The sequence below is a fragment of the Mycteria americana genome, chromosome 3 (assembly GCF_035582795.1).
Source record: "Mycteria americana isolate JAX WOST 10 ecotype Jacksonville Zoo and Gardens chromosome 3, USCA_MyAme_1.0, whole genome shotgun sequence".
NCBI lineage: Eukaryota > Metazoa > Chordata > Aves > Ciconiiformes > Ciconiidae > Mycteria > Mycteria americana.
The window spans coordinates 10700981-10715137 of NC_134367.1; the positions used below are offsets into that span (position 1 = coordinate 10700981).

General features: G+C 42.6%; 1 protein-coding gene across 3 annotated transcripts in view; it reads left to right on the forward strand.

The window, feature by feature from the left end:
* Nucleotides 1–2346: 2346 nt before the first annotated feature.
* LDAH (lipid droplet associated hydrolase) overlaps nucleotides 2347–14157 on the forward strand; it is a 126631-nt gene continuing 114820 nt past the window's right edge. For 2 of the 3 annotated variants that reach the window (XM_075497846.1, XM_075497847.1), the window contains exon 1: nucleotides 2473–2649. In XM_075497846.1, coding sequence (XP_075353961.1) covers nucleotides 2616–2649 — 34 coding nt within the window. In that variant the 5' untranslated portion in view covers nucleotides 2473–2615. Of the gene's footprint in view, nucleotides 2650–14157 lie in introns of all 3 variants that reach the window. The other variant, XM_075497848.1, reaches the window with a different exon arrangement.

The window sequence follows — 14157 nt, forward strand, 5'->3', positions numbered from 1 at the left end:
GATCAACAGTACCTCAAGCACCTAGATGGCCCTTTGACATTTTAAACGCACATGTTAAACCGAGTTCTGGAATAAGAAATGACCCGCAGGACTTGACATGAATTTCAGAAAAAAGCAATGTTAATTGTAAATAGGAACATGAAAACTGTATCAGATGAGGCCAACAGTCCATTCCGCCTTTGATAGCATCCAACAGTAGGTACCAAGTAAAGGGCAAGCACATTGGGCTACTTCCCCCGTACAACCTCCAGAAGACTGATGGCTCTCGGGGCTTCCTGAGCCTTTAAGCAGCACCTTCATGTTTAATAGCCCCTGATGGACTTCCCTTCCATAAATCTGCCTTATCTTTTTGCAAACCCCTATAAACTTTTAGGAATCTGTGACATCCTCAATGAAGTTTAAGACTACATTAAAATACTTCTTGTTTTGAAACTGCGGCCTATTAGCTTAAGTTGCTTTCCACAGGTTTTGCATCAGAAATCACAATGAGGAATCACTGTCCATTCAATTCAGTTTCACAAACCATTGTATAGGCTTTTGTCATTATTCCCCCAACCTCCTTCTCCCATCAGCTTGTCTTCCGACTTCCATTTTATTTAGTGCTCTCTATGCGGAAGAATTTCAGACTTGTGAAAAACTTTGTCACACCTTTCTATATCTTTCGTAGCTTCACTGTACCCTTTCAGAGAGGTGGGAACTGCTAGATCTGCAGACGCCATCCAAGCAGTGAGACATCACCATCGCACAGAGTGAGAACTATGGCATCCATTTCCAAATGGTTACTAAATCTTACTTGATTTTGACCACTGGAAGCACAAAGCACTGAGATTTCATAGCGCATCTGTTGTGACTCCAAGGTCTTGCTCGTGAACAGCAATCGTTTGTTAAGAGCTTTTTTATTCCATCTAAACACTCAGTTTTATCTCATGCGCCAATACATGTCTATTATTTTACTGCTCTCACTAGGAATTCAAAGGTCCTTCTGCAACCTGACAGTTACTTTTACTAACATGATTAACTCGGTATGAACAACAGATTTTACTACTCCGCTATCCGCCCCCTTTTCCAGACTGTTTACGACTATGTTGAACAGTACCGATCTTCACACAAATTCCTGTAAAACCCTACCTGTTACGCCAATGCATCGAAAAATATGGTAATTGATTCCTACCTTTGCTTTCCTATCTTTTCACTAGGTATCCATCCATCTGAAGGTTGTAACCTTTATCCCACGACAGCGGAGTCTTCTAAGAACCTTTGACAAAAGCTCTTGCCCAAACACCTTTTCGAAATCCAGGTTCATCAACCCAGCTTGCCTTGGCCAGGTGTGGTCACTTGGCCCCTCCAAAGACTCCCACAGATTTCCAAGGCACGATGCCCCTCCATGAAAAACAATGCTGACGTTTCTCCGTTGCATTGCACTTATTCCTGTTCCACTTGCTCTTGTCCTTGTTATTCTTCCTACCGATTTGATCAACATGCACATCGACCTTAGGGGATCCTCTTGGAGCCGTTCAGGTTTCAGCTACAGGCGACGCTCCCTGGTCCTCCAACCCAGTCTTTAGCACATGGTTACATGGCATGCTCAGCAGTCCAACTGTTTCATACCCGAATCCCTCTGTAACTCCGGGATAAACACCCTCTGATCTTGCCAATGTCCTATTATTAATTTTATTTTTTTTTACCTCCTACCATAACTTGAACCGGAAACAGCTCCTTCAACATATTTCTGAAAGCAGCAGCATTTCAGCATGAAAACTTCCCTAAAGTCCTCTTTGACAACCATGGGGTTTAGTTTTTTCATTACAGCCTATCTTCCTTGAGCTCCTTTCACACCTTATTTAGTGGACAGGAGCCTGGTGGGTTGAGAAAGGATTTAACTGCTACTTTTCATGCCTTTTGCAAGTTGATCCTTTAAATATTTTATTTTGGGGGGCCTGCTTTACTGTGGTGTTACACTCCAGGTGCCCGGGTCCAGTTTCCTCATTTAGATGCAACTTCAAACGCTTGGAAGGCGAGTCTGTGCTTCTGCTACCGCTTTCTCTGCCTTTTTTGTAAGCACCCCAGCTTATTTTGCTTTTTCAAAACTACCTTTTTTTTTTTCTTTTCCAGAATTCCCACAGAAACGGTGAGGTTTGGGCAAGCGTGCGTGACAGAAACTGAAGGAAAGCCCCAAGGCGTGCGCCTCGGGGGAGCTCAGCTCTTGCTCCCACCTCTCCCCAGCGGGCGACGGACGCCGGCCCTCGCTCGGCGCCTCGCCTGAGGCTGGGGCTAGGGCGAACCTGTCGGCCACCGCTCCGGCGGGAACGGCCGCCCTGTCGCTCCAGGGGCCACTCCGCCAGGCCGGGAAGGGGCTGCCCAGGGCGGCTGCCTCGGAAGGGCTGCCCCCTTTCCTCCGGGGGGCTCGCACGGCCGCCGCCCTCACAGAACGGGGCGGCGGCGGCGGCGGGAGGCGGGGCGGGGCTGCCCTCAGCCCACCCCGCGCGGCCCAGGCGGAAGGAGCGGCCCAGCCGCAGCCGCCCCCTCCCGCCGCCGCCCTGCGCGGCCTCGCCGGCTGCTTCCGCCCGGTTTCGGTAGACGTCGCTGGCTCCGGCTGCTACCTCGCTGTCGCCGCTATGCTGGGTGTCGGGGAGCCTGCGAAGGGGGAAGGTACGTGCCTCAGCGGCGCGGCGGTCTCTCCGCTCCCCGCCGCCTCGGGGTGCCGTGTGGGGCGGGGGCAGCGCGGAGGGGCTGCGCCGCCGCTGAGGGCGGGCGGTGGGCCGGGGTGGCGGGGCTGGCCGGGCCCCTTGCGGGCTGCCGGGCGGGCCCACCCCTCCCTGCCCCTGCCCGGCGGGCGGTGTCGGGTCCGAGAGCCGTGCAGCGAGCGGCCGTGCGCCTGGGGCCTCGCTGAGCCCCTTGCCAGACACCTACTGCTGCCGTGTGCTGCGGCAGCCGGTGACCCGGCGGCGGGGCCGACACGGTGCCTCGCTGAGCGGGGAAGTGTTCCCTAGCCCTTATGTAACGGCTGTGCAGCCGTCAGGTTTATAGAAGCGTGTTCCGCTAAATAACGTTGGTCATTCTGAGACATAAGGTTAAGGATGGAGTAACGCATCCCATGCAGTAAGCAATGCTTCGTACGTGCTGCCCTGACTTGTTTTTCCTTGGACTGGGAGGAGACTTCAAGAAACAAGTCCTAAGTAGTGTCTCCTGTTCCAGAAAATAACTGCGGTGATGCTGCTTGTAGTGTTTTTTTCTATGTCAGTACTTGTTCCTGTGAAACATTCCTTGCAGCTGACTGGTGCTCATTATCTATGCAGCAAGTTCTAAAACAGGTAGGAAGAAAAAGTCTGTGGACTGAAGGGCCTATAAATGAGGAAAATAAGATTATGAATGCTTAGAAGCTAAAAGCGAGATGAGATTTGTAAGCGGAAAGAAGGGACTTTTATTAGAGGAATTCATCTGGTTTGGAAAACCAGAGAATCTAGCAGGCGTACACACCCTCCTTCAGGAACCCTCTGTCAGGTTTGTTCTTAGTACTGGTTCCTGAGCATCATCGTTGTTAGTAAATACAGCCTTGAAGGTAGCTCCTACAAAAGAGAAAAAATGCCTGTGCCAGACAGGAGGTGAGCAGCAGGTTCAGGAAGCAGTGTAAACAGTGATATGGTAAAATAAATTACGATACAGGTGAAACACTGTTGAGACATGACAGTTGTCGAGGGCTTTCTTGCTGGTAACTTTTTTGTTGTGTTTGCAAAAATGATGCAGCAGCTTCTTGTCTTGCAACTTTAGTATTATACTAAAGCCTTATCATCAGAAGACTTGAATGATGCAGACCCTTATTTTTTAAGATGCAGTATACTCCTGGCCCTCTGGGACTTTACACCCAATAATACCCAATTAAGGTCTGACAGTCCATCTGCATGAACCTGTTGCAGAATCTGGATACGAATTTGTATTTTGTGTGTCTCAGAGACTAGAAGCCTTCAATTATTAATTAGGATTATTGCAGTTCCCTGTTTTCTTGTGGCGCTTGCTTATGATGTCAGTGAAGGTAGTGGTCACACGTTTACAGAACTGGGTAAGTGACAGCACTAACATTTAATCTTTTCCATCTTGGTATTACTACAAGGATTGTATAAAAGCAGTTGAAGTCAGTGATCTTTGAAGAATCTTTGACAGTACCTTAAGCAGATGCTTGTGAAAGAGGCAAGCATATATGATTCTTTACCTAGTCCCGCTCTGTAAGTACCCACTCAGCCTGCAACAAAGTGCAGCCCAGGAACTTTCTGGAACAGATGTACTGAAGACTTAAAGTTTCAAAGTGGATTTCTTTTCCATCAACTCATCCCTGCCTTGCACCCCTGTGGAGCTCTAGTGTTCACAACATCCAGCATCAAGTAGTTGTGTGGGTCAAATACCCGTTAACTCAGGAGGCACCTCAGTTGGTTTTGAACGTGCTTTCTGCTACTTCTATTTAGTATTTCCTACTCTTTAAATTAGAAGAGACACTGATGGGTTATTACCTATTTATCTGCTTCATGAGATTTCCAAAGGCAATTACAATAAATTGTGTATGGGTAATGGTAAAACAAAATTTCCAATATGACTGCCAAGCCAAAGAACTTACCAGTAAATTTGACAAGATTTACTCTAAAGCTTCCTAATAGCACTGTTTTTACTGTTTTTTTTAATTGATAGCTTTGATTTATTTTAAATTATGGTTTTTTCTATTATTGTGATTTATTATAATAAGGGCACCTTGTCTGCAAAAAGAGGTAGTCCCCATTTTGAATAACGTCTAGGTTATATTTACCAAGTATTAGGAGCAGAATTTCAATGTTTAAGCTTTAGTGGTGTAGTGCATGCATTTGTACAAACAACATGCATTCAGAATATGAAGAACAGGTAGTTTTTGCTTATTTAAATGGGGCATGCTCTTAATAGTGGTATAACTATGTTTTTTCTGCTCTTGAAAAACCACTGTGTAATACTGTGAATTTTCAGTAAAGTGCTTGACAGAATTTGGTTCCACCTTAGACTTTGAATGGTAGTATTTAGATGTCCAGTAAGGTTTGTAAACAGGTTACACGGGGGGAAATAAGTCATTGTGATAAAAGAATATTCGTAATAGGAAACAAATGCGTAATATGAAAGGTCTGAACTTAACAGAGTCTTGAGCTTGAAACAAATCTGGAATTTCACAGCAGGATACTAGCCTGACTACATAGTTGACTAGTAAAATCAATGAGAACACTGTTTATTTACCTAGCTGGGGTTGCACAACCACCTAAAGCAGCTGTGCGTTGTATGGCAAGTGCCTTGTTATCATATGTTAGGTAATCCTGATGTGCCAGAACAATGTCTAACCAGAGATGTTACAACTCCAAGCACAGCACAATTTGTTTCCTCAGTATCCTCGCTTCTTCCTGCTGCTGCCAGTAACTATGCTGTTCTTTTGCTTCTTCCTTTTTCTGTCTCATCTCCTGCTTCTGTTTAGATCCTGTTCCCATTGTCCTTTGTTTAGACAGGTTCTTTACTCAAATTTCTTGTTTTTTAAAAAAAACCTTTACTGATACAAAGTTTTTGTGGAAATCCAACCCTCCAAATTTTACCTCTCAAAAGAAATTGTAGCACTAATTGGAAATAAAATGAGTGTCACATGATAACTGGATTATTATTTGCATCTGTGATGAACGCAGGCTTTGTTTAAGTATGTATTTGTACCTAGTCATGTGTCGTCAGGGTTTGGCAGGATTATTTCGATGGGAGGAGCTGGGTCCCTGTGCAAAATCGTGATACTTCAAGGTTTGCTCTCATTTTGAGGAACAAGCTAGCAGTGTTTCCAGCACGGTGAGTTGACTTGGATTCTCTTGTTACTACGACTGTAGGTCTGTCTGTCAGAGCACCAGCGTGTGCAGGCCTTCCTGCCGCACTGGTTCTGGGAGAAACCTTTTGGCTACTGTACCATTTTCTCCAGCCTGACTGTTCAACTCCCTGCCCCATCCACCTGATCAGCAGAATGATGACCATTACCATTGCTTCTTACTGGGAAGGACTCGGACTCCAGGCCTCATACTAATCGTATAGACAATTATATTACTGTAGTGACTCAGAAAGGGATCTAATGCTATCTGGTATTATTCTTTGTAGTGTCTTGTTTATGTCTCCTGTTCATTGATTTGATTCTTCTGTTTGATTTCTCTTGTCCTTTGCACAGAGCTGCATATAGCCTATTTGTTTTCGTGTCTCTGCTCGCAGTGCCTTCCTAGCCTGTTTAGGTTAGTAAATGAGTATCAGAATGTACAGCTGCTGCAGCAAACATAAGAAGGAGGTGGTAAGCAGCAAATGCAGGTTGAGAGATTACTGAAGAATGCCGTTGTGACTAGGAAGTTGGTCCACTCTAAGTAGACAGTATTTTGACTAATTCTTTTATGTCCTTGCTAGAAAGCAAGAAAACTGTCAGTAGCTAGAGATCTGAGTTGAAGGTGAGATAAACAGTTGATGTAAGAACGCATGCAAGTTGAAATAGTAAAACAAGAAGAAAACAAAAAAGTGTTTTGAATTCAGAGCATATGTTAGGCTAAAGGAGAACGTGGAAATATGGAAGAAACATAGAGAAATAAGGGATAGTTTCATAAGGAGATTCATGTTGAACAGCACAGCGAAGGATGGGCGAACCCAAATCAAGGACAGTGTGATGCTAATTGGATTGGTGTATGGTCTTTTTGCTTTGATAGCTGCTTCTTGCTAGTATTCATTATGCTCTTTGAGCTTTGCCTTCCTTAACAAGAACAAAGAAAGAATAGTGCTCTCCATTGAGTAGTGATCTTACTCTGATAGGAAGTGGAAAAGGAGTTATTTGCCATAAGATGAAATAGCAATTGCTTTTTACTGCTTTTGCCTGTCATTACTGCTGCTGAAAGATGGAGGTTTCTTCAAATGCCTAACCTTTCGGTGCTGTAGTTTACATGCATATATAGGTTATTGTTACTTTAAATTCTTGCATTTTTGTGTCTCTTTGCATGTTGTCCAGATTACTGGTATGACTTAAATGGCTGTCCAACAGAAATGTGGGGCTTGTAATTTTTTGATGTAGGAGGAAAAAATAAGAGTATAGAACATACGGTTGCAGAGCTAAATGGTTCTTTGACTTTTTTTCTTTTGAAAAGGCGCAAAGTTCTCATTTTCCCTAGAGATAGTAGGAATCAAATGGCAAAGAAGCATCATCTTTGTTTAGCGAGCAAGCATTTTTTTCCAAACGCTTAGACCACAAGCAAACCTATTTGCATGTGAATGTTTTCTCTCTCTCAATACCATTTTCATTTTCTTCTTGTTCATGTGTCCTTGATTATCTGTTCTTTCACTTTTTACAGTATATTCTGCTATTTCTCTCTCTCCTATTGAAGCAATACCCTGTGAAAGGCCGTGTCAACTGTTCTCCCACATAATTCACATACCTGTTCAATTTTGAATGTGCTCTCTTTTGCATGGTGGTATGTGCTGAAGTTTGAAGGCCACTAATGTTTCTTTTCTCTGTATCCAAACATAGGTGTGATGGGTTCTTGTTCATGCAGTATAACATTGCCACCTCTAACTTCAGCAAGTTTTTAACCCAGTCTGTAATCGTGGTGTTACATTTCAGTTTTGCCCAGCGGCTCCCAAAATACTGATGTTCAACATAATCCACATTCAAATAAACAATTAAACACATTGCACACTTTGCAGACTTTACTGTATTTGTGACAATTTTCTCATGCTATCCATTCCAAACTGTGATTTATTTCCCTTTGATTTTCTAATGTAGAATTTTTGCTTTTTGCTTGGTTTTCCTGCAGGCAGCTGCGAAAGTTCATTTACAAGATTCTCTTGACATGAGTCTGCTCAGAAGAGACCTGGCATAGTTTTCTCCCTGGAAACCTCCTTTACCATGAAGACATTGTACTTCAGCAACAGCTTTTTATATTCTCTCCCATAGAAATTCTATCTTTACTTGACTGAGGTTTTGCTAACATTGCAGTCTATTATCAGAACATTATATTTAAAGTGTATTTATTATACTCACCTGTTATTCATGCCCACCTCCTTCTGTTTATTCCTCCATGAGATTTCAGTTATAAACTCCCCAGGGTTTTCCTCTGGGTGCAATACTTTAATGCAGTATTTGGAGGGAAAGCTGTCTTTGAAAGTTACTTTCATTTGTCCAGTAGATCTCAATACTATGTGCAAATGAACAACTTTTTCTTCCTTTGGGACTAAAAGGTTATTAAACCATCCTATTTGTTTTCATGCAAATGAAACCATCATTACTTCCTTGAGTGCACTTGTTTCTTTAAGCAATTAATTTCTTGCTCATTTCTTTTTAGGTCATCAACATTATTAGCTTTATCATCAGGCTTGCATAGTAACTGGGAAATGAGGGAGTTGCTAGGAGTATAGCTACCACTTTCTTGTAATCCGTGGAATTCCCCACCTTAATTATGCTTATGAAGTTACTTTAAGAAAAACCAAAGCAAAACAAACTTGCACTCTTTTGGGGTCATTTTCACATTGGTAGCTCTGAACAGTTTACAAATGGTTTGTGATGCTTTAGCTCTTTTGAAAAAGTGAAAGTTACCATCTGGGTATGATTAAATAGATTGACAGGACATGCTATGTAGGATCTCTTCCACTGCATGTTGAAATGTGTTTGATAGAACATATTCCACTTTTAGAATGTCATGTCTTTTTTCTTTTGGGTACATTTATAGTTGCTGGTATTGTATGAAGCCTCAGGAGACCCTCAGCTGCACCAGGGTAACTTCTCAGGATTTGCTTATGCTTGCTATGACTCTAGTACCACATGTTTCTAATTGAGTGTTAAAGTTGCAATGGCAAATGAAGACCTTTTGATCTAACTAGTAACAAGGGACATGGACTCTGCTATTTGAGCACTGGGCAAGCATAACTGGGGTTTTGAGACCTTTGTTAAAGGAGCGTCAGCACAAACAAAAACTGAGGTCTGTGATTGCCAAAAGGGAAAAAGAGACTAGGCATAAAACTTAGTGTCTTGTTGCCAGAACTGCAATGAAACGTCAGATCCCCTTGCTGACTGTGTTGAGTGGTGTAGACCAACAGTTGATGCTTTCAAGCTTGTGACCGCTTTCATAAAGGTTGCCATTGTGCCTGATTCCCTTGGAAGTCTTTCATTTGCTGTTTCATCCTCTTGAGAGTAGTATGGAAGTCAAGACCAAAAGTGCTGTAATAGTTCTATTATGATAATTAACAAGAGCTCCATATTTTTTTTAAGTCATTAGTACATGCTGAACTTTTTAAAGCCAAAACTCTCAGTGAGCTGTAAAGACTGGTTAAAAGTTATGGTGGGCCTTCCTAATCCATTTCCCCAGGGTTTTGACCACCCTCTCTGTTGAATAATTTTGTACCAGACCAAGGTAGACACGTATCATTGCGGGATCTGAAAATGTTTTCTGATTTCTTGATTCCTTACTCTCGAAACTCTTTCAAATTGTTCATACCAGAGCAAAGCACCTTGTTGGAACAAGGTTGATGGGGGATCCATCTATTCCTGATTTCAATCCACAAAATCTAGACCTTTCCAAGCTAACACTTTTTCGATTTGTGAGTCCTATGCTGCTTTGCTGAAAAGGTGTCTCAATAACTGGTTTTATAGTGTTTGGCACTGACAAGGGAGCGCTTGTCCAGTACAAAATTGATACCCAGAAGTTATTTTCCCTGCTTCCCTTCCACCAGGACAGTACACACTTTCTTGGTGATTGCTACAAGGTTATTAGTGGTAATGAAATCCAAATTTTATGATGATACCGTAGGTTCAGTTCTTAAAACTAGGCTTCTTCCTACTTAGGTCTATGTATGATGTCTCTGTACAAGGTTCAGAAATGAAAATTGATTCCAGTTTTCATTCTGCACTTCAGCTTTTTATCATTACAACTTTAAGCACGAGTAAGCTGTACCCCATTTCCACGCATTTCACAGATATGTTTTGCACAGTCATCAGTGAAATTCTCCTAGCTTTTTTAGTGCTTAAGGGAGGGGCATGGGGGGAATGACACAGGAACAAAACAAATTGAGGGCATCGGATTGCTAGGTCATTGAGTGATCCCTGAAAATAAGGCCACCTAGTTACTTCACTTGTTTTAGACAAAAACAGCCTGCTGCTCTGAACTGCCTTAGGTATAGATGTTTGGGTTTTATTGGGTTATTTCATGTAACTACATTGCTTTGTTTAATGTGTCCATAGTGTTAACTTTTTAGCTTTGCTCATTTTTACAAATAACACCTAACAATTTTTATTTACTAATTCAGAACTAGTGTGAAAGGGACTAGCAGGTCCTTGCCATCATATGACTTTGACAGAGAATTATACTGTAAAGTACAATGAAGAAATGTTTCAGTTTTATGTGCCACTGGCGGCTGCTGCTGCTTTTCTTATACAAAACTGGTCAAGATTTGTGACTGATGTCACAACAGCTTGCAAAGTCTTTGGCCTACGTTTGCTGTTTTTCTGTAGAAAATCTGGCATCCACTGTTTGTCTGTAGTTTGTTCAAAGAAATCCTTGATGAGATCTAGGCATCCTGTGTTTCCTCCCCACTCCCCTTGTTCATCTTTGCAGGTTTTCTAGCAGGTCGGTCAGTCCGTCCCTTCTGCTTCTAGTTCTTAGCTATGAGCACGTTAGTTCCAGTCTGCAAATCAGGGAGCTTACGTCAGGTCTGGATGATTCTCTTCTGGGGATAATGTTGCAGAAATTGTTAGAGCCTTAGCATAGCAGGCAGCTGAAGGAATCTTGCTTTCTATTTTTCCAGTTACTCTTTTGCATTGTCATATTGAATTCAATCACATAAGCTCACCAATTAGGGCAGTGTTTCTTTTTTATTTAAGCTGGTACAGCTAATCCATGGAATACATCTACTTCAGTTTCCTTTGTTTTGGGGGGGCTGATATAGTTTAGATGCCTTTTCTCTGACCTATATACGTAGTTATTGTCATCTACTGTATTCTCAAAGCCTTCTACATTTGCTAAGGTACTAGAAAAATTGGCTGCAACCCTTGTTGCATCTCACCCTTTATCTTTTTCTGGTGTTTTAGGGCCATAAGAATTGTAAACTGTTGATTTATAGAAAGCTCTGGAGAAAATTTAGTCCATCCTTCTGTTTAGACCAAAATTATTGTTTTGTCCAGCTAAGTCTTAAAAACCTCCAACAAAAAGAGGTCCTGCTGCCTTCCTAGCAATCTTCCATTGCATTCCTAGCAAAGATTTTTTTTTTTGTAATGTCTTAAACTGTCAAGACACAACTTGTGGCTGTTGCCTCTTCTTTTACCATCTGCTATTGCAAAGAAATGTCTGGCTATGCTATCTTTGCAGGACTCTCTCAAATAGCTCCATGTTGCTATTCGATTACAGCTTATCCTCTTCTTGACAGACTGAAAAAGCACAGTTCCTAAAGCTTTTCCTTAGAGGTCATGTGCTCTAGGCTGGTCACCCTCTGGGTAGTCATCTACTTGACCCTCCTAAGTTTCCTTATGTCCTTCTTGACCTGTTGGGATGAACAAAACTCGGCTCAGTATTGCAGGTATGTCCTCACTGCTGTTGAATAGGAGGGAAGAGTAACTTTCCTCAAACTGCTGGCCATGCTTCTCTAATTTCAGTCTGATACATAGTTTACCTTACTGTGTTGAGAGCACATTGTTGTCGTTCAGTTTGGCATGCATTGTGACAAACATATCTTTTTCAGCAGGGCTGCTACTCAGCCAATTACTTCTGAGCTGCTTCTGATGCATGGTGTTCTGCTCCAGGTGCAGATCTTTGTGCTTTCCACTATTGAGCATCATAAGGGATTTGTTGGCCCAGTCCTTAAGGTTCTCAAGGAAACAACCCTCTGAATTGAAGCTCTGCTCCAGCTGTATCCACCATCCCAGATGATTTAGCATTGTTTGCATTTTTTTGTCTCATCCAGGTTTCTGATTAAAGTGTTGAGCTTTATAGGCTCCAGTATTGACCCAAGATTACTTGTTTGACATTCAGCTGACAGCCAGTAGTTGACTATCTTTTAAGCTTGTTCTGTTAGTTTTCAAACTATGTGAGTCTGTTTATTCAGCCTGCATTTCCTTAGCCTGGAAAGGAGAATGCAGTGGGAGATGGTACCAAAAGTCTTAACAAGGCAATGTGCATTACATCTATGTCTTTTCTTTCATTCTTGTGGCCAGGTATTTTATCATTGAAGGCAATCATTGAGCATGATTTGCCATTGGAAAATTGGTTTCCTATTCTGGATTAATGTCTTTTCCTTTATGTGATTAGAAGAATACATGCTCCTGTGATTTTTCTGAGGACTCAGCTGAGCCAGATCAGCCTGTAGTGCCTTGGGTGCTCCTCCTTACCTTTCTTGATTGAAAATGGCTATGATTTTGGATTTTTTTTTTTTCCCTGGCTTCAGCCATCAAGAGCTCCCCTGATTTACTGTGATTCTTTGATAAGCAGCGGCCTTGCAATTGCATCAACCAATTCTTTTGGCACTTTCAGGTGTATCTAGTTCAGTCTCATGAATTTATATACATCCAGCTTCTGTAGATCATCCCTAAGCTGTAGTCCAGCCCCTTTATCAAAAAGGGCAAAAAGGTTGCTGAAAGCATTGTCCCATCAAGCACTGAGTATCGCCAAGGTTGGAGATTCCACAGCCTCTCTGGGCAGCTTCTTCCATTATTTAATAATCCTCATTGTGCATGTGGAGAAACCTCTTTGTCATTGGAATTTCCTTCGTTGCAACTTTTGGCTGTTGGTCCTTGTTCTTTGGACATATATCAGATGCTTCAGCATCCATATCATCTAATTGACTCTCTCCAATATGTTGGTGTCTTGCTTGTACCGAGGAGTCCAAAACTGGACACAGTACTCCAGATGCAGTCTCTCCAATGCCAAGCAGAGGAAGATAATCGTGTCCCTCAACTTGCTGGCTATTCCTGCTAATGCAGCCTTGTAAACACTTGGCCTTCGTGGTTGCAAGGGCATGCTACTGACTCATTTTCAACTTGCTATCCACTTGTGTATTTTTTGCAAAGCCGCTCCCTAGCCTTTGAGCCCTCAGCCTGTGTTGCTGCATTGGATTACTGAACTCTAGGTGCAAGACTTTCCATTTGCCCTTGGATTTCATGTGGTTCCTGTTTTTTCCAGCCTGTCGAGGTCCATTTGGATAGCAGCCCTGCCCTCCGCTGTTTCAGCTGGTGTGTCTTCCTCCCCCTCTCAATCTGGTATTATGCACAAACCTGCAGAGACTGCATAGTGTCCCATTGTCCAGGTATTTAATGAAGACATTGAACAGTATTGGCCCAATATTGATTCTTGAAGGACACTGCTGGTAATTTAATGGTTTTTTTGTGCTGTGGTTTGGGTTTTTTTGTTTGTGTTTTTTTTTCTTTTTATTTTTTCCTTCTTTTTTACCCCAAAAGCACATTATAGTCCACTTAGTCCATATCTCACCAGCTTAGCTATAAGAATACTATGGGAGACAGTGTAGAAAGCCTTGCTCAAGTTAAGCTAAACAGCATCTAGTAGTCTCCTGTCATCCACTGAGCCATTCATCTCATCGTAGAAGGCAAGGAGGTTATTCGAGCATGATGTGCCCTCGCCAAATCCATGCAGGGTGTGCTCCCAGTTGCTTTCATGTGCTTGGGTACTACTCTGGGGGGGAATTTTCTCTGATAACTTTCTGAGAACTGACATGAGGCTGACTGGCCTGTAGCTCCCTGCACACTCCATCTTGAACATGTGCCTGATGGTTGCCTCTTCAGGCACTTCCCCCAGTCATCGTGACATATCAGAAAGGATAGAGAGTGGCCTCGCAGTAACCTTGGCCATGGGCACCCTGGGATGTATTTCTTGTGGCTTTGTGGAATCTCATAGGACCACTGAAGCAGATTTGACATTTCTCCTTTACTACACCACTGTTTTATGCAACTTATCTTTGCCCTTGTGATTACCATCTCTTGCTTCAGCATCATTCTTCAGATAACGTACACCAGCCTGTTTGTCCTGTCTTGTGATTGGACAGTTTGTAGGCCAAATCTAAATTGACTTACTCTGGTTACATTATGCAGTGCTAGACTGAGTTTGTGACAATTCTTTTGTTAAACACTATTTTGGATGCAGATCACAAATTTTTTTATTC